Source organism: Pelophylax lessonae (assembly GCF_965119305.1).
Source record: "Pelophylax lessonae genome assembly, chromosome: 2".
Taxonomy (NCBI): Eukaryota; Metazoa; Chordata; class Amphibia; order Anura; family Ranidae; genus Pelophylax; species Pelophylax lessonae.
In genome coordinates, this window is record NC_138769.1 from 176137198 (window position 1) to 176164850 (window position 27653).

The window sequence follows — 27653 nt, forward strand, 5'->3', positions numbered from 1 at the left end:
CACTTGTTAGGTATCCGAAGGATTTTTTTTTTTTCTTAGGATTTTGCATTTATCATATGAGGGTTTCCTCTGTTCCTTGGTATACCCTAGTCAGCTCCTCACCAGCAATCGCCAAAGGTACCAATCACTTGCTTCTATAGCATTGCACCCTCACTGACCAAAATGATCCAGAATCTTACTCACTAGATTGGAGGCAGCAACAGAGTGGTTGGCCAGCAAGGAGGAACCCTTTGAAGGAGGTGAGTGGCCTCTTAGCAGTCCTATCACTTATCCTATCAGTTGTGAGTTACTGCCAGAGGCAGGATCACTGTTACATGGCCCAACATCCCAAACCACTGAAAAGTAGCAAAAAGGAAAAAGTACATTCCCCCTCCAGACCTAAATCTTAAATTTAAGATGACTTTGTCTGCCATTTCCACTCCCCTCCTCCATGCATAGAAGCTTTAATAAAGTTTCCACGAATGAAAAGTTATCTGTGAACGGAGGATGGGCAGATGTATGCAAGGTCCCCCTCCTCTATTCACAAAGCACTTTTCATTCATGGAAGCTATGAATTTAGGAGGTTGGGTGGAAAGGGCTGGAAGAGTGGACATGTTTGAAGTGTACCTGTGACAGTTCCAGCACTTGTATTAACCCCCGCAACATTGAAAGATTATGGCTGCAGGGGGGCAGAGGACCTTGAAGATAGCTGGCACTAGCACAGCGACACTTCTCATTAAATGTATGTACCATCCCTAGCACTGATAAAAATAAATGAATACATCACTAAACATAGCTTTAACTGGACTTCAGTTATTCCCATTGTATTCTCATTTTTAGGTTGATACACATCTTAGCCATGACTGTAGAATTAAAACAATTAATAGTTGATTGTACATTTTCTACATTTTGTTTGTTTTTTTTTTTTGTTTGTTTTTTTTAGTAATCCAAAAGTGATAACAAGATAAGCATATGTGATTTTAATGATTAAAAAGAGACACACTTACCCAGCAGATCCTTAGTTGTTTATCGTAACGCAAACACTCACTGTGTTCTACAGCTTGCTGGCTGTTAAGAAATCCTTATAGACCTCTGAGAGCTGATGGAGGTGAATAATGTCCATTATCACATGGACCCTGGGATCAAGTGTTGCTAAATTTCTTCTCTCTCCCAAGCTTGCCATGGGAGACAATCATAGATTACTTCCATTCTTATGCCATTCCTGTAACTTCAATACTTTCTGAGTCATTGACCCAGAACGGGAGCAGGTCAAAGATCCTCTCTTCGTGTTCCATATATGTTCAAGATCAAAGTGTCAGCACATAATAAAGTCAGAAGTGACTTCCAAAAACTAGCATTTTTATAAGACGATAACACTAGCCTAGATATCTGTCTCATGCTTGGTTTCCTTTAACAATGCATCTACTGTATAGGTTTAGTTCATAGTACATACAGTCATAACTCATATATATTGTCAAATTTGAAACACCAATAGTAATGCTGAACATAATGATTATTAAACCAAATAAAACATGTTTAGTGTGATTTGTGTAGGGCTTGGTGACTTAAGTTAAAGTGGAGTTCCGGCCTATTTTGCAACTTTAGTGATTCCTGGAGTGCTTGCTATGCTAGTCAACAATTGGGCATTTTAAATTTTTTTTCGGGAGTCCCCTACCTTATTTTCAGGGCATTTTTGATTGTACTTCCTCCTTCTCCCCCCTCTGTGGCCTCGGCCACCGACATCACTTCCGCCTTTGCATTGCATCATGGGAGCTGTTTGTCATCACTCCCAGGAGGCTGCAATCAGGAAGAACTCCCAGAACACTCCCTGGAATCAGGAAGAAGGACACAGCAGATTACACGGCGGCTTCAAATGCCCAAGTCTAAGATGGCTGCGTTCAGACAGCGTTTTTAAAAGTAAGATTTTGACTAAAATCCAATACTGTACACCTTGTAAGTATGAGAATAGCGGTTCTGTAAATAACAATGGATTAGTATTATAGGGGTATTTTTAGTTAAAAAAGGTATTTGAGGCCGGAACTCCGCTTTAAGCCTTGATCTGTGGTAGAATTAAAAATGCTCACAGAATATACCCAGAGGTGCCAAAACTGAACTATTCGCCGACCTGTTGGAGGAGATCTCCAGACATCTTCGAACTCTTCTCTTTTTTATTTATTTTTTTTTTTTTGCAGCTAAAATAACTAAAGCAAGGGCATGGAAATCACCCGTGACTATTGTCACATTGGTGAAACACAAAATATCCTGGATTATGATTAATGAAAAACTGACTAGTAACCTAAACAAGCTAGGTTTGAAAAAGTGTGGAACCCCTGGATTGCATACCTCCAAGCCCCCTAGAGACTGGGACATCTTGTGGATGGAGGCTCAGACTGAGGGGACCAACTCAGGCATTTTCTTTCACTCTCCTTCTTTTTCTTTTTCTTTGTTTCCTTCCCATTATTGTTTTTGTTATGCTTTTTTGAAATTTAGATGTGGATGCTGATGGGGGACTATAAAGCCTTTCTACCGTAATCTCAATCGCTCTTTGGATCCGAGGTATCATGCTATGAGGCACTGGAAATCATCCTTGGCAATAACGTTTACCTACCTCTCCATGTATTTGAGTTATGAGTAGTCTACAGCTTTTTGTAATGTAACTTCAAAGCTTTTCCTATTTCTTGACATTTTGCAATAGGCTGCAGATATTGCAGGGGCTCATTTCCCTAGACAAAAGGTTGCTTTAATACAGGGGTGGCGAACACGCGGCTCTCAAAGCCGCATGCGGCTCCCGGCCGAACTGAATGCGGCTCTTTGGCTCTTTGCCTCTTATGGTATACTGTGGCTGGTCTAGCGCAGTGTTTTTCAACCACTGTTCTGCGGCACACTAGTGTGCCGCGGGACGTTGCCTGGTGTGCCGTGGGAACAATTGAAGAATAGATAAGATTTAAAAAAAAAAAAATGTAAAATTTTCGCCCATTGGCGGGCGCCGTACTGTGTCCTGGGTATGGGGGGTGGAGTCAAAAACCAGCAGGGGCGCCGATTGGCGATCTTCAGCGGGACACTCCCACTTTTATGATGTCCGGGCTGTGATTGGTCCAGACTCCAGCCTGGACCAATCACAGTAGGACATCATCTTCCGCCTTCCGCCTTCCTTCCCGCCCGAGCACAGTGTGCGCAGCAGCGGAGAGAAGAAGACGTCGCGAGTCACCAGGAGGACCAGAGCGGACGGAGACCAGGACTCGGCGGGAGTCGGCACTGCAGAGAGACAGCATCAGGATCCAGACCAGGCCGCAGGCGCAGCGTGAGGAGGTCATCTGGAACCAGTCAGTCAGCAGCCCGGTAAGTGAGTCCTCCTCCTCCTCATGCCTATTCCATCACCTGTGCCATTATTATACCATCTGTGCCATACCATCTGTGCCATGCCATACCATCTGTGCCATGCCATACCATCTGTGCCATGCCTGTACCATCTGTGCCATGCCATACCATCTGTGCCATGCCATACAATCTGTGCTATGCCTGTACCATCTGTGCCATGCCATACCATCTGTGCCATGCCATACCATCTGTGCCATGCCATACCATCTGTGCTATGCCTGTACCATCTGTGCCCCAGGCTGCGTCATCACGTCTCCCATCTCCCAACACTGCACGGGCCAGAGAGCGTGGGGACCCGTGTGTCTCCCTCCCGCCTCAGCTGCATCTTCCCCGCCGAGGCTCCGCAGCAACTATCCTTTTGTTCTCCCTGTTGCATAGGTTTTTTTTTTTTTTTTTTTTTTTTTTTTTTTTTTTTGGCAGGTCACTGCGTGGTGTGGCTCTCTGACTCTCACAGTTTAAAATTTTGGCTCCTTTTGTCGAACTTGTTCACCACCCCTGCTTTAATAGATAGAGCCTGCTTGTTAGGCCTGACTTTCTTGTCTTAGATGTACTTTGGTTGTTATGATCAGGCCATTGATCACTTTGGAGGGTGCATCCTTTTGTTGACATCTATTTTGATATTGGTTATGTTTTTACATAATGTTTAAAACTCTGCAATAAATATTATTAAAAAAGAATTACAGATGATCAATCCAAAATCCTAAAGTAGAAGTAAAGGCAAAACATGTTTTTTTCATATTGGATAGAGTAAAAGAGGGGTATAGCTCTTGTCAGTCTTAGTCGTGTCCCATTAGGGATTTTCCTTCACTTCCTTGCCAATAGTCAAAACAGGAAGCGAGAGGAAATCTCTGCAAAGTGAGGGAATCCCTGGTTGTTGTCATGGTCTGCAGAGGTAGTGTCACCATTGGAATATTTCACCTCTATTACTGTTCTGTTCAACCCCAAATTCAAGTTTTTCATTTACTTACACTTTTGGTGATAATGGTAAACAGGACAATTAGAAGGGACTCTCCCTACCAGGAGCAACGTTTTTACCTTTGAATATACATTAAATAGGTTGTAAAACCTCTCGTATACCTAGTGAAGTGAATATGCTCAGATGATGCATAGAGATTTACTATATCCTCATATTTATGTTGTACATGTTTATCGGCATACACCCCTTCAAAAGTGCAGATTTGTGATAAAATCCTTCTGCATTTGTGAGGAGCAGAGTGAAGGGGGTGGAGAGCTGAAGTTAGTGTGTGAGAGCTGATTGAAGGAAAATAACACACCCCCCTTCACACAAGGCACAGGAATGAAGGAAGGATACAGATCTGTGTTCTGAAAAGACAAGCTGCGTGCTGAGCTCCCCGCTGCATCACAAATGTATTTCATATAACTGAAAATTTATTGGAAGTAACTCAAGCTGATAACAGAGGAACAAAGCACCAGAGAGAAACGACACTTGGAGCTTTGGAAAGAGACAAGTAAACAATGCAGATATATGTGCTTTGTTCAGATTTCATGACTGAGGTTTACAACCACTTTAACCACTTGCCGACCGCCGCACGACTATCTACGTCGGCGGTCAGCCCCTCACAGGCAAAGTGACGTAGGGCTACGTCACTAGCTTGTGAGGGTCTAGGGAGCGAGCGCGCGCCCCCGGAGGCGCGCTCCCGCTCCCGAGTGGTCACGGACCCCCCCGCGCGTGTGACCGGCGGACCCGATCGCCGCCGGCCACTCTGCGATCGGCGGGGGAGAGGGAGAAAGTCAGGCAGCTTGTGTAAACAAGCTGCCTGTCATTCTCCTCGCTGTATGAGAGCTGATCACATGGATCTACTATGTAGATCCGTTGATCACTCTGCATACAGCTGAAGCCCCAGCCAATCACAGTTAGAATCACGCCCCTAGGGACACACACAGCCCCTCCCTCTCAAATAAAGTTAACCCCTTCACTACCAGTGTATTTTTACAGTAACAGTGCATATGTATAGCACTGATTACTGTAGAAATGTCACTGGTAACCCCAAAGTGTCAGAAATGTCAGTCAAGGGTCCGATCTGTCCGCCGCAATGTCGCAGTACCGCAAAAAAAATCGCAGATCGCCGCCATTACGCGTTAAAAAAAAAAATGACAAAAATATTTCCCTTTGTTAGTAAACGCAATAACTTTTGCGCAAACCAATCAAAATACGCTTTTTGTGATTTTTTTTTACCAAACATAGGTAGCATAAAACAAATTGGCCGAAAATTTAAAAAAATTTTGATTTTTACATTTTTTTTGGGGGGAATTTCATATAAAAAAAAGGGAAAAATATTGCTATTTTTGCAAAATGGACGCTCTTTTTTTGTTTATAGCGCGTGATCAAAAAATCGCACAGGTGATCAAATACCGCCAAAAGAAAGCTCTGTTTGTGGGAAAAAAAGGACGCCAAATTCGTTTAGGTACAGCGTCGCACGACCGCGCAATTCTCCGTTAAAGTCACGCAGTGCCGAATCGCAAAATACCCCCTGGTCGGAATGGGGGTAAAATCTTCCGGGGCTTAAGTGGTTAAGAACCAAAACCGCTTATCTGAACTTTATGTACATTCTATAGTTCATGTTCATTCTAAAAATGCTTCAACCCAATTCTTTCGAAATTAAAGTTTACAAAGAAATATTGTAATGTTTTATAATCAGTGCAGTTTTTAAAGAAATATATTTTTGTTTATAATTTCTTAATTTATGTTTAGAATGTTTTGTTTTTATTTATTTGTAATCAGGTAGGTACGGATAATTACAAGTGGCTAATGTCAAGCAAAAGCAGCATTTTTCTCTAAAACTAAAGAGCTGAGATACTCATAAAGATGTAGGGTTTTTTATTTTTCTAATATGGACCTGAAGAATAGTGAGATCAGATTACACACACTGTAGAATAACACACAGGATAGACACATCATTTCTCCTTTATGCTATCAGAGTCAAACCAGACGGGTCTAGCTAAGTTTGTAAAGTCATCCAGTGCCTTGTTGTTTAGGCCTGGCAGGGAAATGCATACCCCTAAGTAGAGCTGCACGATTCAGGATAAAATTGGGAATCACTATTTTATGCTTAGAATAAAGATCTCGATTCTCAGTGTAACATCATCTTTCACATTATACAAAAAATTGGAATAACTGTACTGTTAAGTTTTTTAAAAACATTTTTGAACTGTATTTTTTTCCCAAAAAAAAAATGCTTTTGAAAGACCGCCGCACAAACACAAAGTGACATTAAATATTCCAAAAGACCATAAGGTGTGACCACCTTTCTCCTGCGCTTGGTATCCCAGCCCCTCTACCACACTCCTCACGGGACTCAATCCTGGCTTCTCAAATGGCTATGGTCTTGCTGCCCAAAACGGACTGGGGTAGTCCACCGATACTGAAAGCAAAGAAAACAAAAAGAGGGCGCACCGACCTAGCGCATTATCCTCAATAACAGGCTTTATTGTGTAACATTAAAAATGGCTACTCACAGACTTTACTATCATCTATGTCTGTGAGTAGCCATTTTTAATGTTACACAATAAAGCCTGTTATTGAGGATAATGCGCTAGGTCGGTGCACCCTCTTTTTGTTTTCTTGACATTAAATATTGCAATGGCCGCCATTTTAAATTCATAAGTTTATTTTAACTTGTAAGCAACCACTGTCAGAAAAAGGCTTAGTCTTTAGGTGGTTAAACTGCCCTAATGTGTAGACTGAAGTTCATCACTTTGATCTAAAAGAACCAAATGATATAATGTTTCTTTTTATCTCAGTGCTGAGCAATGTTTTGATGAACTTTGCAGCTGCTTTTTCTTTTTTTGGACAGCTCTGTACTTTTTTAACATTAATCGTGGAAATGCTGAATTAACCACTTTAAGACCGGAAGGATTTGACCTCTTAATGGCCAGGCCCTATTTTGCGATTCGGCACTGCGTTATTTAACGGACAATTGCGCGGTCGTGCGACGCTGTACCTAAATAAAATTGACGTCCTTTTTTTCCCACAAATAGAGCTTTTTTTTGGTGATATTTGACCACCTGTGCGATTTTTATTTTTTGCGCTATAAACAAAAAAAGAGCGACAATTTTGAAAAAAAAAAAAACAATATTTTTCACATTCTGCTATGGCATTCTCAAAAAAAATTTTAAAATCTAATTTTTTTTCACATTTTAGGCCAATTTGTTTTCTGCTACTTATTTCTGGTAAAAAAAAATTGCAATAAGCATATTTTGATTGGTTTGTGCAAAAGTTATCGCATCTACTAACTATGGGAAAGATTTTTGTAATTTTTATATAGTTTTTTTTTTGACATTGCGGCGGACAGATCGGACCCCTAACTGACATTTCTGACACTTTTGGGGGTACCAGTGACATTACTACAGTAATCTGTGCTAAAAATATGCACGGTTACTGTAATAATGACACTGGCAAGGAAGGGGGTAACAGTATAGGGGATCAAGGGGTTAAATGTGACCCTAGGGGAGTGATTCTAACTGTGGGTGGGGCGTGGCTTCTGAAATGACCATAGAGACATGTGATCCTATATAGAAGGATCACATGGGCTCCATGGTCATTGCAGGGAGAAGAACGGTTGGCTGTGTTTACAACAGCTGACCGTCCTTCTCTTTCATCGGGGAGCGATCGCGGGTGTCAAGCGACAATTGAAGCCGCCTGACACATGCATTGCCTTCTCTGCTGCCAAGTGGGGGTGGGAGCGCGCCGCCGACGGGGCGCGCTCGCCCCCTAGCTTCCCAGGCGCAACCGATGTAGACCTACGCAGGAGAGCCACCATGCCGCAGTAAAAAGGTGGCGGGTGGTCGGGAAGTGATTAAGATCATGAGGGGGGTTAAATCGAGATTGCGATAACGATTAATCATGCAGCTCTACCACTAAGCATGCAATATACTGCCTGCTAAATCATTAGACCCTTTACATGTACGTCAGCTGCGAGAACGCGCCCGGCACTAGCGATCCAGGGAGCCCGCGGGGGACGCCAGCTGAGTGCCATCCACTCAATCAAATTCACTCTAACAGGTAGTATTTAACCAAGCTCCTTTCGGCGCACATGTGCAGTCGGCTGTTCAGGAGCTGGTTGTCCCATATACTTACAATCTTTCTCTGCTGGTATTTTCATCAAGGTAAGCGGTTACTCTATAATTCTTGTTTGATTTATGGCATGATTTGGCTTCGCTGTTTTCCACCTTTTTAGATAATTCATCTGATTATTTTTAGACTACCCAGTACTCATATACTCATTTGATGACTATTTACCTTCCCCTAACAAGGGAGTACTATTTATTTATTTTTTTGGCTCAGCCAAGCATCGTAATTAGGATACGTTTAATACAGATTTTTTCTTTTGAATACAAATAGCCATATTTTTTTGGCTGATTAGTCTCAATCTGGTTTTGAACTATTATAAATATTTATGCAGACCTTATAAAATAAGGTCTGCAGGTATCGACAGCAGGGTTTGCTTGGATACGGAACTGGCTAAAAGGTCGTGTCCAAAGGGTGGTAATAAACAGCGCATACTCAGACTGGTCTGAGGTAGTAAGCGGGGTGCCCCAGGGCTCAGTCCTGGGACCAACCTTGTTCAATTTATTCATAAACAGCATTGAGGACGGGATCAGTAGTTCGTTATCAGTTTTTGCAGATGACACAAAATTGGCCAGGGCAATAACTGCACAGCATGAAGCAGATATCCTACAGAATGACCTGGACAAAATTACGGAGTGGGCAACGACATGGCAAATGAGGTTTAACGTGGAGAAGTGTAAGGTTCTGCACTTGGGGACTAAAAACATAAAAACACAATACACGTTAGGAGGGGAACCCTTGGGGGAATCAAAAATGGAGAAAGATCTGGGAGTCTTGGTTGATGATAGATTAGGCAACAGCATGCAATGTCAAGCGGCAGCTTCCAAAGCCAACAGAATATTAGCATGCATAAAGAAAGGGATGTATTCCAGAGATAAGACTATAATCCTTCCACTTTATAAAACTCTGGTCCGATCGCATCTGGAGTATTCTGTCCATTTCTGGTCGCCAGTCCTCAGGAAGGATGTGTTGGAGCTGGAGAAAGTCCAGAGAAGGGCAACTAAACTGATTAGGGGGTTGGAGGACCTTAACTATGAAGAGCGGCTGCAATCGCTCGATTTATTTTCCCTGGAGAAGAGACGTCTGAGAGGGGACATGATAGCAATTTATAAATATCTTAATGGGGATCTCAGCTTAGAAAAAAAGCTGTTCATTCGAAGGAATTGCATGAGGACTCGAGGACATACAATGCGATTAGAGGAGAAGCGTTTTAACCTCAGGCAACGAGGAGGGTTCTTTACTGTTAGGGCTACAAGATTGTGGAATTCTCTACCACAAGAGGTGGTTTCTGCGGGTAGTATGGTGACTTTCAAAAGACTCTTAGACTTACATCTCAAGGATCAGGAAATTAAGGGCTATGTTAGATGATTACAGTCACACACACCTACACAGGTTGAACTGGATGGACTATGGTCTTTATTCAACCTCACCTATTATGTAACTATGTAACTATGTAACTACTGTTTTCAATGCCCATAGCCTTGGTATCAATATAATATCTAATAGTACATTTTTTTAGACATTTTTTGAGCCCCTTAATTTCTTTCTATGTTATTCTCTGTGATCTTCAGTAGTTGAAAAGCATGTTCTTTTCTTTTACCTCAGTTGTGGCTGGCATTTCCTCAGTAAGCTGTTCAGCCACTTCTGACTCCAGCTGTCCCGAATTTAGGGAACACACGATTAGAGAATCATCTGGTGAATACATTTTCTTATCTGGTCTTGTCTTAGGCCATTTGGCACCAGTCAGGCTCCAATCAATCCTGTGCTGATTTTATCCCAGCAAGCATCCAATATCCTTGTGCAGTTAACCATGTGAGTTTTATACTCTTTTTTTTTTTTTTTTTTATCATACAATATACAAGTGGAATGTATGTTCATTGTACTTTTGTGACAATTGTTAAACATTTATATGTGTGGCTTTATCACTATATCTTCAACAGAAAACCACCCAAAGTCACCCCTGATGAAGAAGCAGTTACTTCGAAATGCGTCGGGTATCGACTTTGGACTTAGTGGTTGGTTCTGACACAATGTTTATGTCTTTTGCTTGCTCATGTTTTTAACATTTACCGTATTGTTTGTATAATAAAATTTAAATATTCTTTCAATTTATTGTATATATATATTTTTTTTTTTTTGCTTTGTGCCTTTAAAATCCCACCCCAGGGGAACCCCACAATTTTTGTCTTAGACCCTTTACACAGTATTACAGCAGGCATTTGCAGCCAACCCCCACATAAAAAGGTGTATAAAATAGGCTTTAATCAGAGTGTCTCCAAGTATACAAGTCATTCTGGGCTTTCTTATTAGAACATTTTTCAAGGAATGTCTTGAGTGCACTCTCTATTAAATTTTTGTAAAATATATAATTTTTTAAATAAAAATCAGTTAAAAAACATGTACACTTTCGAAGCCAGATTTAAAAAACATTACCAAAATATTTTCCTCTGAACATGACCGCGACACCATGCAAAATGTGATTATCATTTTTCAAAACTTAAAAAAAAAAAATTTGTGTCCCAACACTATTGTTATTATTATATAGGATTTATATAGCGCCAACAGTTTATGCAGCCCTTTACAATATTAGGGCAGACAGTACAATTACAATACAATTAATTACAGTAGGAATCAGAGGACCCCGTTCATTAAAGCTTACAATCTAAGAGGGAGGGTCAAGAGATACAAAAGGTAATAACTGTGGGGAATGAGCTGATAATGAAAATAAAAGTACAATTGTTAGGTGGGGGCAGGATAGGCTTCTCTGAAGAGATGGGTTTTCAGGGGTCGTCTAAACTTGGACAGACTAGATAGTCAGACAGATTGGGGTAAGGAGATCATAGGATGGGAGAGGCTGGGGAGAAGTCCTGGAGGTGAGCATGAAAGGAGGTGACAAGGGAGCTAGAGGGAAGGAGGTCTTGGGAGGATCGAAGAGAACAAATAGGTTGCTACTTTGAGTCTAGGTTAGTGATGTAGCTGAGGCAGAGTTATAGATGGCTTTTTAAGTTGTTAGTATTTTAAATTTAATTTGTTGAGTGAGTGGAAGCCAGTTAAGGAATTGGCAGAGAGGGGTATCAAACAATGAGTGGTTGGTAAGGTGGATGAGTCCGGCAGCAGCATTCATGATGGACTGAAGGGGGTATAGCCTATGAAAAGGTAATCCAATGAGGAGGGAGTTGCAGTAGTTGAGAGTTGAGACGAGAGATTACCAGGGAGTGAACTTGGAGCTTTGTGGTGTCATTGGTTAAAAAGGGGCATATTTTGGACCCAATCTAAAGTTGTAATTTTACCAAAGTTGATGATCCACAACCTACAATGATTTGGTATATCACATGACAGTTTGGGGTATATTATAAGAACATTCAATTAATTTATGCAATGAGACATAAAGAAGATGATTTAATCTTACTGTATGTTTCAAATCTTTTCATTCTTAACTCCTTTAGCTTTTAATTTAAGCACATTTGCTCATACATTCTAATAACTCCATCCTTACAGCAATGCGAACATGCCAGCCGAGTGGCATAATCCTGACATAACGTGCAATCACTGGAGGTCGCAGGAAATTCTGTACGGTAGATGAGCGATCTGAGTTCCCATAAAACACCTGGTGAAAAATGCGAAGGAGAGGTTACATAACAGCGGACATAACCAATGAAACCTAATACAAAACGTATGCATTCAAAAGGAAGTGATCAAACAATAATAGTTTTCATGATCATATTTCATATACATGCAATTTTCAATACATTGATTTTTTTCTTTAAAAACACTGCATGTACAGAACCACACCTGTTGGTCCATCCAAAAATTCAGTGAGCTCCTAACTTTCTGTAATGGGCTGACTATGCTGCACTGAAATCTCAAGCAGTGTTGTCATCTTCTGGAAAGTTTAACCATATTAGAAGGTACTGAAACCACTGGATTAGTATAACTCAGGCAACTAAGCATTTTAAGTAGGAGAGATATGAAAAGCATCGTCCATATATACCAATTAAAAAGCTAAGTGTTCCTCAGACTGTATTTGAAGAAAGGAGATAAACCGAGTAACTCCAGCCTAAAAAGCCTCATAGGCATAGCCCTTTGTAGTCTGCCCATGCCTTCATACTTAAAGTGGAAGTAAACCCTCCTATCCTTTTCAGCCAAAGAAGTTGCCATCTTGGCCTCTTTTTAATCTTCAACTGCCAGGATGCTGCACATGTGATCGGTTATGACACCAGTCATTGGATGGATTGACAGTTTGGTTGAGAGCACAACCAATGTGACAGTTACATTCCCGACACATGCCGGGAATGAAACTGTTTTTTGAGACTGGTAAATTGATGGGTTTACTTCCGCTTTCAATTTATTAATACCCATTCTAAATTATTAAATTTTACAGTTGCCAAAAATAGTGAGAACTGACCCGATTGTTTCCAGTTTGGTCCTTGTAGTAAACCCAGTTCAAAGAATCCTCCACTCTGTACTGCACACTGTACTTAGTTATCCATTCATCCGCATCACATCTTCCTTGTGTCAAAATCCCAGAGATAACTTTTATTTCCCTCAGGTCAATCTGTAGCCACTGACTATTGTCCTGGAATTTGGATAGCCATGCACACCTTATTAGATAAAAATAAATGAAAATAATGAATGCAATAAATAAATAAAAATAAACCATTAATACAATTTGGTGTCTTTTTATCAAAAATGTTCAGCGTTCTCACAGCCACCCCGAATAATCTACAAAAGTGTCTAATATATTTATTTCCTATTATCGTCAGCTCTATTCTGTGGCTATAATGTGGTATTTTCTTAAAATACCTCAATCAGGAAAATATTGCATTATGGCTCCTAGATCCTAGATGGAGCCAACAATCACAGGAAATAAACACAGCTACGGTTGCACTGATATCGGTGCCAATGCTGAGCATTTGCACGAGAACCCATGCCATTACTCCGAGACCTAAAACCAATACCATTGCGAGCCCATACAAAATTAATGGGTTCAAATCGCACAGCAAAGAATTGCATGTGATTGGAACAGGAATGCAGTGTGATTCCTGTCCGAATCACATGCAGTTTCCCCCACTGCGCCTGTGTGATCCCAGGTTTTCTTATAGTGAATTCAGCCTGGGTTCACACAGGAGCGGTGGGGGAAACTGCATGCGATTCAGACATAAATTGCACCGCAATCATCAAAGCAACCCTTGGATGAACCCCTTTCTTTGCGTTGCATGCGTCATATAGTGCAAGGAACAAGTGTATGCCGGAAGATATGGCATTCAGCAAGGATTTCATAGTGATGAACAAATCGAGATTCTGTTTGACTAGCCAATCCACTCAATGAACTTGTAGCAATGTCCTATTGACACATAACTAGGTGAATTCCTTCTTGAAGAACTCAAAGTGGGTGCCTTGAAGGAAGCCAACCCCTTCCATCCTTGTCCCATGATAAGCAACTGAATGGGTTATAAGACGAGAATGTATTACACTGATGATGTATATCTTTCCATGTTTTGACAAATTCACTCATTGTTAGGATTTACAAAAACGGCTATTACTAGCCTAACAGTATAGAGGTCTCAAGAAGAGACCAGTTACAGAAGGTGAATTGTTGAAGTTATAAACTCTGTTAAATCTCATCCCCAAAATCTCTTGCGCTTTACAAAATCAAGTTACCCGCTGGCAAATAAAAGAATGGCCTCTTTAAGTTATGTGATTATCATACTGTATGTTTAAATATAAATTTCTGTTAAAAAAATCCTATACACTTAAAGCGGAGCTCTAGCTTGTTTTTTTTTTTTAAAGAAAAAACACCCCCAGGATGGTTGCACCTATTAAGATACATAATGGTATGTGTATAAAATGTAGGTTGTAGAAATCATAATCTTTTTATTATACCACACTTTGCTGTCCCTAGCGAGCGTGCTCCCATCTTTAGTGTGGGAATCTGAAGCCCGCCTGTTTCTCCTTCTGGTATACAGTGCTGCTGGCTACCCAGCATGCGCCTTCCGATCTTGCGTATGGGCATATAGTACAAAGCGTGGTGCATTCATTGTGATGCAACAAACAGCGGATGGCCATTGACTCCTGGGATTGATAACACCCATTTCCGATGAGCCGGTGAGCGGGTGGACATGGCTTACCTCTCTGTGGCCAGGTACAGTGGAAGCATCACAATCGGGCTAAATATAAGGTATTTACATCGATGTAAAAAAAAAGTGTCCAAATATTCATTACAAAGTGATCATGAACGCGGGGGGTGGAGGGTGTTAAGTAGGGGAGTTTAAAAAAATGTCTGAAACTCAATCAATCCCTAATGTCTACACACATTTCTTAAATTAATAATTATGCTTTTATTTTCTCATACTTTTAAAATAAAAATAAATATAAAAAAATAAATAAAATAAATATATCCTTATTTCAGCATGCGCCCTAAAATGTTCTTGATGGTCCTTTTCAGTACCTATCCAAACACCATAAATAAAATATTTATATGTCACAATATAGAACAGGGGTCTCCAAACTTTCTACACAAAGGGCCAATTTACTTTCCTTCAGACATTGGGGGGTGGGATGGACTGTGGACACTGGGAGTAAAAAAAGCCCCAGAGTCAATGTACATTGTAAATATTGCCCCAGGCTTGGTGGTCATAGGAAAAAATTACATAGTGCCTGTTGTCAGTAGGAGGAGACATTGTGCCCCATCATTGGTGTAAATGGGAGGAATAGTACCCCGTCATTGGTATTAGAAGGGGGAATTGTGCCCCATTCTTGTGTCAGTGGGAGGAATTATGCCCCATTTTGGTGTCAGTGGAAGGAATAGTGCCTCATATCAATGAGAGGAATGATGCCACAAGGGCCAGATGAAGGCAGGCAAATGGCCGTAACCAGCCCACGGGCTGCAGTTTGGGGACCACTGATATAGTGCAACAGTATGAATTGTTAAGAAAGCAGTACTATTTATAAAGCAGTCCTTGTCTGGAAACCTCTTGTCCACTTGAATCTCTCCCTCTTCTGTGGTGCTGATCCCATTCCCCACCTCAACGAGCCCCCCTATGTGCTCTGACCCCGTCTGCGAAAGGGGATGGAGGGGAGAGCAGACAGAGGGGAAATGGGGAGAGGAGAGAGAGATTCAACATAATAAAATTACAACTTTATGTTTTTTGACATAATGTCAGAAGGTTAAACAGCCCTGAAAAAGATAAAATGGGTTACAGGAAATCATAAGATACTCTGCAAACATAAGTTTTTCTTCAGGAGACACATATAGCACGAAATACAAATATTAAAATATTGTACTCAAAATTTTATCCAACATGGTATTACAGAGATTCTCCAACTAGAAGAGCGAAAGGGGTCGCAATAGGATTGGCAAAAGAGATAAAGTTTGAGATGGAGGACAAGAAGGTAGACCCGGAGGGCTGATAAATATTCAAGAAAGGTAATCTACAGGGGATGGACTATACTTTGGCCAATGTCTACTGCCCTAACAAAAACCTAAAGGGTTACTTTAAAAAGGTTTTGGGAGAGTTAACGGAATTTAGGAAAGGCCTACTAATCCTAGCAGGAAATCTTAATTTTTGTATGGACCCATGAATGGATAGCACGTCGCATGCACTGGGAACTGGAGATTGTCAACTAGAAATGATAAGGAAGAAACTACTCTAACACCAATTAGTGGATGTGTGGAGAGCTTAACACCCTTGGGTAAAAAATTACTCATTCCACTCATCCGTGCATGATAAGTACTCACGGTTAGACTATATTTTAATGGAAAATAGATTGTTAGAATCAGTAGTGAAATCATCAATTGAGATAACATTGATTTCAGGCCATGCTCCGGTAATAGTGAGGATGAGTCTTACGGGAACACAAAACAGAGGATGCATGTGGAGGTTGAATAAAAATAAATAAATTAAACAAAAAATACCAACATAGCGCTAGAGTCCATTGAGTCTGTAAGAGCAAAGTAAAACCCCAACAAAATAGGCTGATCCTAAATGATCAGAATTTTACTTAACCAAGTCTTAAAACATTCATCAAGGAAGGGGTTAACTCGTGTGGTGTATGATGTGCCGTGCTGCTCTGTCCACCAGTGGTATAACTGATAACTGCAAAAACATAAATAGAAAAGACAAAGCGCAGTGGCTCCTAGTGCAACACAGTTTATTGTTTCAAATTAAAAGATAACAAAGTAACACTATACACTCACATTGTGTTCAGAGAACAAGTGCATCTATGTGAAACTATAGTGGCTCTCCCATGTGTAGGGCTACATGCTGGATCCAGGGTAAGCTGACAGCCAAAGTTCTCAGTGTATCGCTATGACCTCATAGGCATAGCAACCTTAGCGTCAGATACCAGCTGGCACTGCTCGAGGATCACTTGGATGTGTATCTGGATCGAGTCTTCTGGTGATCGTAGAATCCTCGTGTGTGGGAAGCTTGTGTGCAGCCTGCCGGCGGCTGCACGCCCATACACTGAGTACTTTGGCTGTCAGCTTACCCTGGATCCAGCCTGGAGCCCTACACATGGGATAGCCACTATAGTTTCTCATAGATGCGCTTGTTCTCTGAACACAATGTGAGTGTTTAGTGTTACTTTGTTATCTTTTAATTTGAAACAATAAACGGTGTTGCACTAGGAGCCGGTGCGCTGTCTTTTCTATTTATGTGGAGGCTGAATGAGGAACTGATACAAGACATAGAAACGGAAAAATAAATAAAAAAAGAAATAGTACAATATTTTGGGTTTAACAAGTCCCCTGAGGTCTCAAAAGCCACAATATGGGAAGCTCACAAAGCCTATAGTAGAGGAGTTTAGATCTCTATAGCAGCAAGAAAGAAAAAGCAAGAGAAATGGAAAGATTTATAAAAGAAATAAATGAGCTGGAACAGATACATAAAAAGAAAAAAGATCTTGAAGTACAACAGTCATTAATAATGAAAAGAGACCAATTAAAAGATTTAATGGAACAACAAACAAGACAGGTCTTTAATAGAGTGGCGAAAGACAGGTATAAATGGGGCAATAAACCAGGAAAATATCTTGCAAAAACCCTAAGAAATAAAAAATCATTAAACTATATAGAAAAGATGAAAAATAAAAAAAAGAAGAGATGGTTTATTCAACAACTGAAATTGCAAAGATCTTCCATAGTTATTATAGTGCCCTCTATTCGGTGAGATAAAGGGAGACTAGAGAAGCTAGAAAAGAAAGGAAACAAAAAACACAGGAATACTGTATATAAAGGAAGCAAGACTACCAAAAGTTCCAATAGGAAGACTGCAAGCTTTAGAAGACCCAATAACGCAAGGAGTGATCAAAATAGCAATAAACAATACACCAACTGGAAAGAGCCCAGGGCCTGGTGGATTTAAAATAAGAGATTAAGCAGTCCTTGTGCTCCAGCCCAGCAATTTTTGTCCAAGCTAAGATGACAGTTTGATGCAGGGAAAAAAAAAAACTTTCCTTAGTCTCTTCTTCTAAGCAATCACACTGTGATATTGTAACTTTTAAACTCACAAGGTGAAAGGCTGCAAGAGAGGGCTGTGTCAGACATTTGTGAACAAACCTAAGAGGCAGTAGAATTTACATGACTGTCGTCTTTGACCTAGCATCTTTGTCTTGGACCTAGATGCAGACCCTGGATAATGCCTGAGCAAAGATGGCTCCATCATTCTAGAGAGAAAAGCACATGAAAGTATATTCAAGGCAAGGACTGTGATCTGTGTGGGAGTTATAACTGCAAAAGTGTATGAAATAGGAGATTGTAACTTAGATTCCTTCACCGGGTAACCAAGTTGATGGCTGCTTTCCATGACTGGCTCTAGTATATGATAATTTACAGTGAAGAGTTACCAGGATAAATAATTCCTAGTTTGAAAGATTCAAGCAAAGTCAAAGCCTGGTGCAGTGATGTACAATTTTGAGCTTTTAGGTTTCTTTATTTTTAGAAAAGGGTTACCATTCTTAAATAGTGACACAAATAGGAAAATTACCTAACCTACCCAAAGTAAAAATAAATTATAAAAATCACATCAACAAAATTTTCAAAAAACTTAAAAAAATATATTTTAACACAGTGTGGATAAAAATATGTAAAAACATTTAAACTGACTCACCCAAATCCTTGGCCATTGAGCCGGGCTTTGCTTGAGGTCCAGGAAGAATACCAGCCAGTATACTGATCTTGGTTGGAGCAACTTATCTGCTCTGAAGTAACTGCTCCTGATTCAAACCCCAGAGGCTTATGATATGGACATTCTGGAAAATATGTTATATATAAACTGAATTAAGGAGGAACATTTCCAAATTGAATGCAATCCACTTAACACTGATTTATACTAGTCTTCTTCTTCCACCTTTCCATACAAACAAAAAAGATAAAAGGGCAGACTGTATTGTTAGCAGCAGGCAATTAATTTGGTGGCAACACAATCACATTTCTTTTCTTTATTTTTTCATAAGTACTGAAGGTCAAAAGACCTAGACAAAACTTTGTTGGGCAGATCTCCCTTATTTATTTTGCTGCCAGAAAGAGAGGATGTGGGAGCAAAATGTAACTAGAAACACAGAGGGGTATAAAAACGCAATAGAGGTTTTAAAATGATTGAAAACATATACAGTATCTAACAAAAGTGAGTACCCTCACATTTTTATAAATATTTTATTATATCTTTTCATGTGAAAACACTGAAGAAATTACACTTTGCTACAATGTAAAGTAGTCAGTGTACAACTTGTATAACAGTGTAAATGTGCTGTGCTCTCAAAATAATTCAGCACACCCGTAAGCGAAAATGTCCAAATTGGTCCAAATTAGCCATTTTTCCTCCCCGGCGTCATGTGACTCGTTAGTGTTACAAAGTCTCAGGTGTGAATGGAGAGCAGGTGTGTTAAATTTGGTGTTATCAGTCAAATCACGTATTGCATTGCTCCAGATTACCCCCAGTCCTTAACTTTTTTTTCAAATTTACTAATTCCTTGGCTGGGGGTAAAATGTGGATAAATCTTGTACCAGGCAGCACTGATTTGGTGGTGGTAAGCAGTTAGAATTGCAGAGAAGGAGACAGAATAATACTTACAAGTGGCGGAATGGCTGTGATTTAGAAATACTTTAGACAGAACTTTATAACTGAGTGCCCAGGCTGTAGCATCTTCACTGTGGACTTGGGAGCTGCATATAGTTGCAGGTAGTACTGCATTTGAGTTGCATCCTAGAAAGGTATTAGGGTAATGTAGAAAAGAAAGATTTGGCCCTGAAGAGGAGTAGTGGAAAGCAATAGAGTAGGTGCCTTTTTACAAATGGTAAGTGATCATTTTGGCCTTGGTGACACAACTAACAATAACCTGACAGATGTTCTAATTCTTCCCACCCTATCCAGGAATAAAACATTGTTTAGCCATAGATGGAATTGTTAATTTAAATTAAACCATAAAGTAAGTAATGCACAATCTGTTACTAAGATATGGCACTCACCTGGCATGCAGTCCAGTCCAGTTATTCTAGAAGATGGTACTGGGCCACTTCCTCCCTGGCAGTCACACTTGCAGGCCTTATTAAACCACTGTGGAAACCAAAGACAGAAGGGATTTTAGGAATATTTTCATATACTCTAATTATTAAAGTTAAAAAAAATATTTTGGGTGAATTTAGATAATCCTATAGACATGAGTATAAGAAAAAACATTGCTCAGCAGAGATTTTTGAATAATGCTGCTAGCTTTAGAGTGAAGGTTATTCTTAAACTAATGTGGAGTATGAAAGAAGCTTAATTGCACACCAGGTTTTCCCATTTCCCTGCGGAATGAGCAGTAAAGCTGAACTGTGCCTACAGATGGACCAAACCTTGACTCTTCTGGTGTTTTAATAATTATTTTGTAGTTGATTGTAGACTAAACATGTTGGTCGGGACCTAACTAGTGATGTCATCACACCCGAATACGAAAAACGAAGCAATACATGCTTGTCTTTCAACCCTTATGGTAAGTACCTTTCATTGTAAATAAAGGATGTCGTTTTAAACTATGGGGTCTGAGAGAATTACTGGATGTGGATCGTGGTCTGTTGGCTGGTTTTCTTGTCTTTGCTAGTTTTGTGCTATTAAAGCAGAGTAACATTTGGGTACAAGCATAAGTTGACGTGGCTGCCTGCCTTGTAATCTACTACACAAGGGCTATTCATCTCTTTGTATTCAGAGATGCTTGTATGGGGCACTGGAAGAGGACACCAGTCTGCATGTGTCATTGGCCACATTGAAGGAAAGGTTTTCATGGACTTTGAATATTTTAATCATTCACAATTTAATTGTTCACATTTATGGCATTTATGTCACTATTTTATTGTATGTGATAATTTTATTAATTCATGATATTTTATAGTTATAATTGATACAGTCATGTATTTTGTGGAAGTGTGCTTATTTCTTTTCTAAGCAGTAATCATTTGGCTGCAGCCCTGATCAAACAAAAAGTTTCCAACTGAACCAGCCAAATTTCGATCCACCTTGTAATGTTCTGGTACCTCTGGTACCCTTATTTCCACATTTCTCTCTTAATATTGCGTCCCATCTTGCTATCCAAATGGGACGCATACACCTTTAAGGGCAATGACATCATCGCCGAGCACCGCTATGAGCGGCTATTTCAATCGCCGGCTTTCTCTCACTCATTTCTCGTTCAAACCGCATGTTCACCGCACCTTCTCTTGTGAAGCTGGAGCTGCTGGCTATTCCCTTTGCCTGAACTGAACCGGAACCTCGCTGCCGATCCGTATCTCGCTACTGGATCACCTCTCACTACTGAACTTTGTTACTACTACCTATCTAGTGATAAGTACCCCACAGGGGATTCCTTACTAACCTGCACTTCTACTGTCATCTACTGCATATACCAGGACTATCTCTATCTAAGCTATTTCCTATAATCTGCATAGACTGTTAGCTCTTGGGACTACCATCAACTATCCTTGCACTAGGTTACTCTGTCTTGTATACTCCATCTGCTGTCCCCTACCATCTGCACTATACTTGACATTAGAACCTATCTGCTTACTACCATCACCTAAACACTCTCCTAATACTACTCCTAGGTGCTCACCATACGATAGCCTGTCTCTCACCTATATACTCTCACATATTCTATCCCTCCATTAACATCAGATTGAGTGTATGTATATTGCATAAACAGGCTGTGTACAGTGATGAAGTCCTGAGAGTTGGATATGTTTGTTCAACAGAATCTCTACACGACTACTGAGTGTGACAATTCTGCAGCTGCAAATTCATCCACTAACAAAAACGCATGAGCGTTACAGATTGAACGAGCCTTAAAAAAATTATGGATTCAGCAGAATTACCCACTCAGGTACTACAATTAAAACAGCAAGTAGATGCATTGATCCTTGCTCTTACAGAGGTAAAAAACGAAAATCAGGCTTTAAGACAGCAGGTTGGCTGTCTCACGCAGCTTTCTGTTGCTCAGCCCCGTGAGCCTAAGATAAACCCTCCTCTAGTGTTTACTGGTGATCGGAGTAAATTTCGTGAATTTAGAAACGCATGTCGATTGCTTTTCTTGTTAAAACCTCTGACCTACACCACTGACCAAATTAAAGTCTGTACCATTATCTCCTATCTGACGGGTGAACCCCGGGCCTGGGCAGACGCTCTCTTTGAAAAAGATGATCCACTCCTTAACTCCTATCCTTAATTCCTAGTGCAACTCGCTAGTTTATATGAAGACCCCAATAGGCAGAGTACTGCTGATACCCAATTGAGGGCTTTAAAACAAGGAAGGAGACCTGTTGAAGATTTCGTGGCAAATTTCAAAAGATGGTCCCCTGATTCAGGGTGGAACGACACATCTTTGCGAACGCAGTTCAGACTCGGCCTATCAGAGGCCGTTAAAGACGAGCTCGCCCGAGCCGATTTACCTGGCACTTTGGATGGCCTGATGCAGACCAGTATCAATATTGACAGACGACTGCGAGAAAGAAAGGCTGAGAAGATGGGCTTACCATTTTCCAGTCCTTCTCGGATGTCGCCTGCTGACCCTACTCCTATGGAGGTAGGAATGATACGCCCACCTTTGACCCTTTCCGAACGTGCCAGGAGGAAAACCGAACATCTCTGCATGTACTGCGCATCCTCGGATCATTTGATAAGCGGCTGTCCCCTTGTCCGCAAAAAAGAGGAGGAGTGTTCAAATGTCTTGCTAGGGGGACTAACAACTTCCTTTTCTAATCCTTATCTTTTTGTTCAATTGACATTGCAGTAGGACCAAACTAGGATCACCACCAAGGCTATGATCGACACTGGATCTTGTGGAAACTACATTGATACTTGTTTTGTCTCCTTAAATAAAATACCTATTGTTCCAAAACCCAAACCTGTCTCTGTTAGTTTTATTAACGGTACCCCTTTATCCTCCGGTCCCATCACCAATCAGACACAGGCACTCCTTGTAACTGCTGACAAGTCTCATGTGGAGACCACCACCTTTGATGTATTAACCTCACCACATTTTCCCATTATTTTGGGACTTCCCTGGTTACACATACATCAACCAATCATCGATTGGAAAACAAGAACGCTAGCCTTCTCTTCTCACTATTGCGAAACTACGTGTAATCTCCCCCCAGATGGTAGGATCCTGACTGTGGTGTCGGATGACATTATACCAAAATGTTATCAGGATTTATCGGAGGTTTTCCTTGAGAAAAACGCTCAAGTGTTGCCTCCCCATAGGGACTATGATTGTTGTATCGATCTACTCCCTAATAGTAAGTTGCCTTTCGGTCACGTCTATCCTCTTTCACAAGATGAACTCTCTCATCTCAAGGAATATCTGGATGAAAACTTGGCAAAAGGATTCATCCGACCTTCTACTTCCTCCACTGCTGCTGGACTCTTCTTTGTCCGCAATAAGGATTCTTGTCTTAGGCCTATCATTGATTTCAGACAATTAAATACCATTACAATAAAGGATCGTTATCCTTTACCTCTTATTCCTGAACTTATCGAACAGGTGCGCGGAGCTTCCTACTTTTCAAAATTGGACTTAAAAGGGGCATACAATTTAATTTGAATCTGTGAGGGGGATGAATGGAAGACAGCATTCAGAACCAGATACGGACTGTTTGAGTACCTCGTGATGCCATTTGGGTTGTGTAATGCTCCCGCAGCCTTCCAACGTTTTATAAATGAGATATTCAGAGACTTGCTTGATGTTTGTGTTGTAGTATATTTGGACGATATACTTATTTATTCTCATTCCTTACCTGAGCACATAAAACATGTAAGACTTGTGTTGTCAAGACTACTTGCACATAACTTATATGTTAAATCAAAAAAATGTTTATTCCATAAAGAGGAAGTACTATTCTTAGGATACATTATATCTAAAAATGGAATCAAAATGGACATGAGCAAAATATCCTGCATTCTGGATTGGCCTGTGCCAACCACTCGCAAAGCATTACAAAGGTTCCTCGGATTCTCTAACTACTATAGGAAGTTCATTAAGAACTTCTCTGCGATTGTGAAACCTCTCACACAACTCACAAGCACAAAAAAATCATTCAAATGGTCAGAAGAAGCAAATGGAGCTTTCTGTCTGTTGAAATCAAGCTTTACTTCTGCTCCCATACTACGCCATCCAGACCCATCCCTTCAATACATCTTGGAGGTAGATGCGTCAAATATGGCAGTAGGAGCAGTTCTCTCACAACGACCAACAAACACCTCACCTCTTCACCCAGTTGCTTTCTTCTCAAAGTCATTAAGCAGCCCCGAGGTGAATTACCCAGTAGGTGAGAAAGAGTTGCTAGCCATAAAACTGGCACTAGAGAATTGGCGACATCTACTTGAGGGTACTCAATTGCCAATCCTTATATATACTGATCACAAAAACCTTCAATACCTTCAGACTAATAGAACTCTTTCCCACCGGCAGGTACGGTGGTCGTTATTCTTTTTGAGATTTAATTTTTTAGTAACCTACACACCTGCAGACAAAAATAAAAAAGCGGATGTGCTTTCACGATTAGCCGAGAATGATTGCACCGAGGTTCCCTCAGTTCCTATAATACCACATGAACGTATTGTCGGCGTCGTTCGTTCCCTGAAGGAGGAGATTTTGCACAGCATAGGACTGGATTCACCTCCACCACAACTAAATGCTGACGCAGAAGGCTTCCTTTACTACAACGATAAATTATACATACCCCCTACTATGCGAACCAAGATCTTGGAATTGTCGCATGATGTACCTATGGCAGGACATATGGGTATGACTAAAACTTTCAATCTACTTACTAGGCAGTTTTGGTGGCCAGACATGAAGACAACCGTAAAAAAGTTCATTTCATCTTGCGATATCTGTGCAAGGTCTAAAATTGACAATACGAAACCATCGGGTCTACTTTGTAGTTTACCAATACCCCAGGTTCCGTGGGAAGTGGTATCCTTAGACTTCATAGTGGAACTACCACCTTCCAAAGGATTCAACACCATCTTAGTGTCAGTGGACCATCTGACCAAGATGGCACATTTCACTCCTATCCGAAGACTACCTTCATCCAAACAAACAGCGGAATTACTTGTGAAACATGTCTTTAAGTTACATGGTATTCCAAAAACACTGCTGTCTGACCGTGGTTCACAATTCATCTCAAAGTTTTGGCTAGCTCTATGTCAGATACTACGAATAGAGCGTAAACTTACTTCTCCTTACCACCCTCAGACCAACGGACAGACAGAGAGAGTTAACCAGTGCATTGAGCAATATCTACGTTGCTATACTTCATATCTACAGGACGATTGGGTGGATCTCCTCCCGCTGGCGGAATTTGCCTATAACAACGCGACCCACAGCACTACTAAACAAAGTTCATTCTACTTAAATTATGGGTTTCATCCCACACTCCTTCCACCACGTATTTTGCCATCAAGTAATCCAGTGGCATCTGATTATCTTGCCCAGATAAAGGATTCCCTGGGATTACTCAACAATACCATCTCACATGCTCATAGCCAACAAAAGAGGTACTACGACCTCCGTAGGAAACCCTCTCCCCAATATGCCATTGGGGATCTTGTCTGGCTTTCTACAAAAAATCTGAGATTAAAGATCCCTAGTAAAAAACTTGGACCTCTATTCTTGGGACCTTTCCCAATAAAGAAGCTTATTGGAAAAGCTGCAGTACAACTCACATTACCAACAGACCTCAAGATACATTCCATCTTCCATGTGTCGCTACTAAAGCCCCATGTTCCTAACCAAGGAATAAGGCCTACCATATCACCTCCACCTCCTGTACAAGTTGAAGGTGGAGAAGAATTTGAGTTAAAGGAGATTCTGGATTCCCGTATCCATAGAAGAAGACTCCAATATCTAGTACGATGGAAGAACTATGGGCCCCAAGATGACACCTGGCTGGGTACCTCCGATATACATGCCCCTAGACTGATTCGCAATTTCCACTCGAAATACCCGGAAAAACCAGTTCTAGAGGCCTTCCGGAGCCGGCCTTAAGGGGGGGGTACTGTAATGTTCTGGTACCTCTGGTACCCTTATTTCCACATTTCTCTCTTAATATTGCGTCCCATCTTGCTATCCAAATGGGACGCATACACCTTTAAGGGCAATGACATCATCGCTGAGCGCCGCTATGAGCGACTATTTCAATCGCCGGCTTTCTCTCACTCATTGCTCGTTCAAACCGCATGTTCACCGCACCTTCTCTTGTGAAGCTGGAGCTGCTGGCTATTCCCTTTGCCTGAACTGAACCGGAACCTCACTGCCGATCCGTATCTCGCTACTGGATCACCTCTCACTACTGAACTTTGTTACTACTACCTATCTAGTGATAAGTACCCCACAGGGGATTCCTTACTAACCTGCACTTCTACTGTCATCTACTGCATATACCAGGACTATCTCTATCTAAGCTATTTCCTATAATCTGCATAGACTGTTAGCTCTTGGGACTACCATCAACTATCCTTGCACTAGGTTACTCTGTCTTGTATACTCCATCTGCTGTCCCCTACCATCTGCACTATACTTGACATTAGAACCTATCTGCTTACTACCATCACCTAAACACTCTCCTAATACTACTCCTAGGTGCTCACCATACGATAGCCTGTCTCTCACCTATATACTCTCACATATTCTATCCCTCCATTAACATCAGATTGAATGTATGTATATTGCATAAACAGGCTGTGTACAGTGATGAAGTCCTGAGAGTTGGATATGTTTGTTCAACAGAATCTCTACACGACTACTGAGTGTGACAATTCTGCAGCTGCAAATCCATCCACTAACAAAAACGCATGAGCGTTACACACCTATGGCCAGCTTAAGGGTGTCTCATAGTCCAGACGCAGGCGTGCCCTACCCAACCGCCAGCCACCTCTTACAGCCTCCCCAAACAAAACTCAACTGTTTGGCTTGACTGAACATCAAGTCTGTAGCTAAGAGAAGAGGAGGAGGAACGGATAGGGAGTGCTTCTAACACCCCTTATCATAGTTAGGAACAATAGAAGATCAGTCCAGTAGATTCATATACAGCCACAAGGAAACCACAGAAATGGCTACTGGCCTCTCAATTGTTTCTCATGACCGCTGTCATGCCAGATCAGGCAATAGTCATCCTTAGAAATGGCCTTGCGGTTCACACGGCGGTCGGTTTGCGGCAAATTTCGCTTGTTCGCTACCCACCAAATTTGCGAACACATGGTGTTGTTCGCGGCGGCCATATTGGTTTACATTGGGGAGAACTTTGACCCAATACACAGCCGTCAAGTGGAACGGGACAGCCAATTAAAACATTTCAGCACATGGACATGCCCCCTACCCTATAAAAAGACCTGAGCTGTCGGCCATTTCACATTCTGCTATTCTAAATGGGGAAATAGAGGGCGGATCGGCCATAGAGTACTGCTTTCATAGCATGGGGACACCTTCGTTCTCCTGTTCCTTCCGGCTGCGTGTAATTACGGGTGGAGATAGGGGCGGAACCTCCACTATATCAATACGCACATCGATATGCATTCCAAACTCTGAAGAAGTCACCGGAAGTGACGAAACACGTCAGTTTGGACCGCATAGCGTCATCACGCTACCCGAGGTGGAACGCAAGCCAGAAGCTAGCCCGTGATTCCGCGAGGAGGACGCGCAGCCCGCACCGCTAACCACCAGGGATAGTGTTTAC

General features: G+C 41.2%; 1 protein-coding gene across 2 annotated transcripts in view; it reads right to left on the reverse strand.

Moving 5' to 3' along the window:
* Positions 1-11900: 11900 nt before the first annotated feature.
* RS1 (retinoschisin 1) overlaps positions 11901-27653 on the reverse strand; it is a gene marked incomplete at both ends in the record, with an annotated part of 41267 nt that continues 25514 nt past the window's right edge. For both annotated transcript variants that reach the window (XM_082244336.1, XM_082244337.1), the window contains 4 exons: positions 11901-12053; positions 12852-13047; positions 18556-18697; positions 19914-20001. In XM_082244336.1, coding sequence (XP_082100462.1) covers positions 11901-12053; positions 12852-13047; positions 18556-18697; positions 19914-20001 — 579 coding nt within the window. The remainder of the gene's footprint in view (positions 12054-12851; positions 13048-18555; positions 18698-19913; positions 20002-27653) is intronic.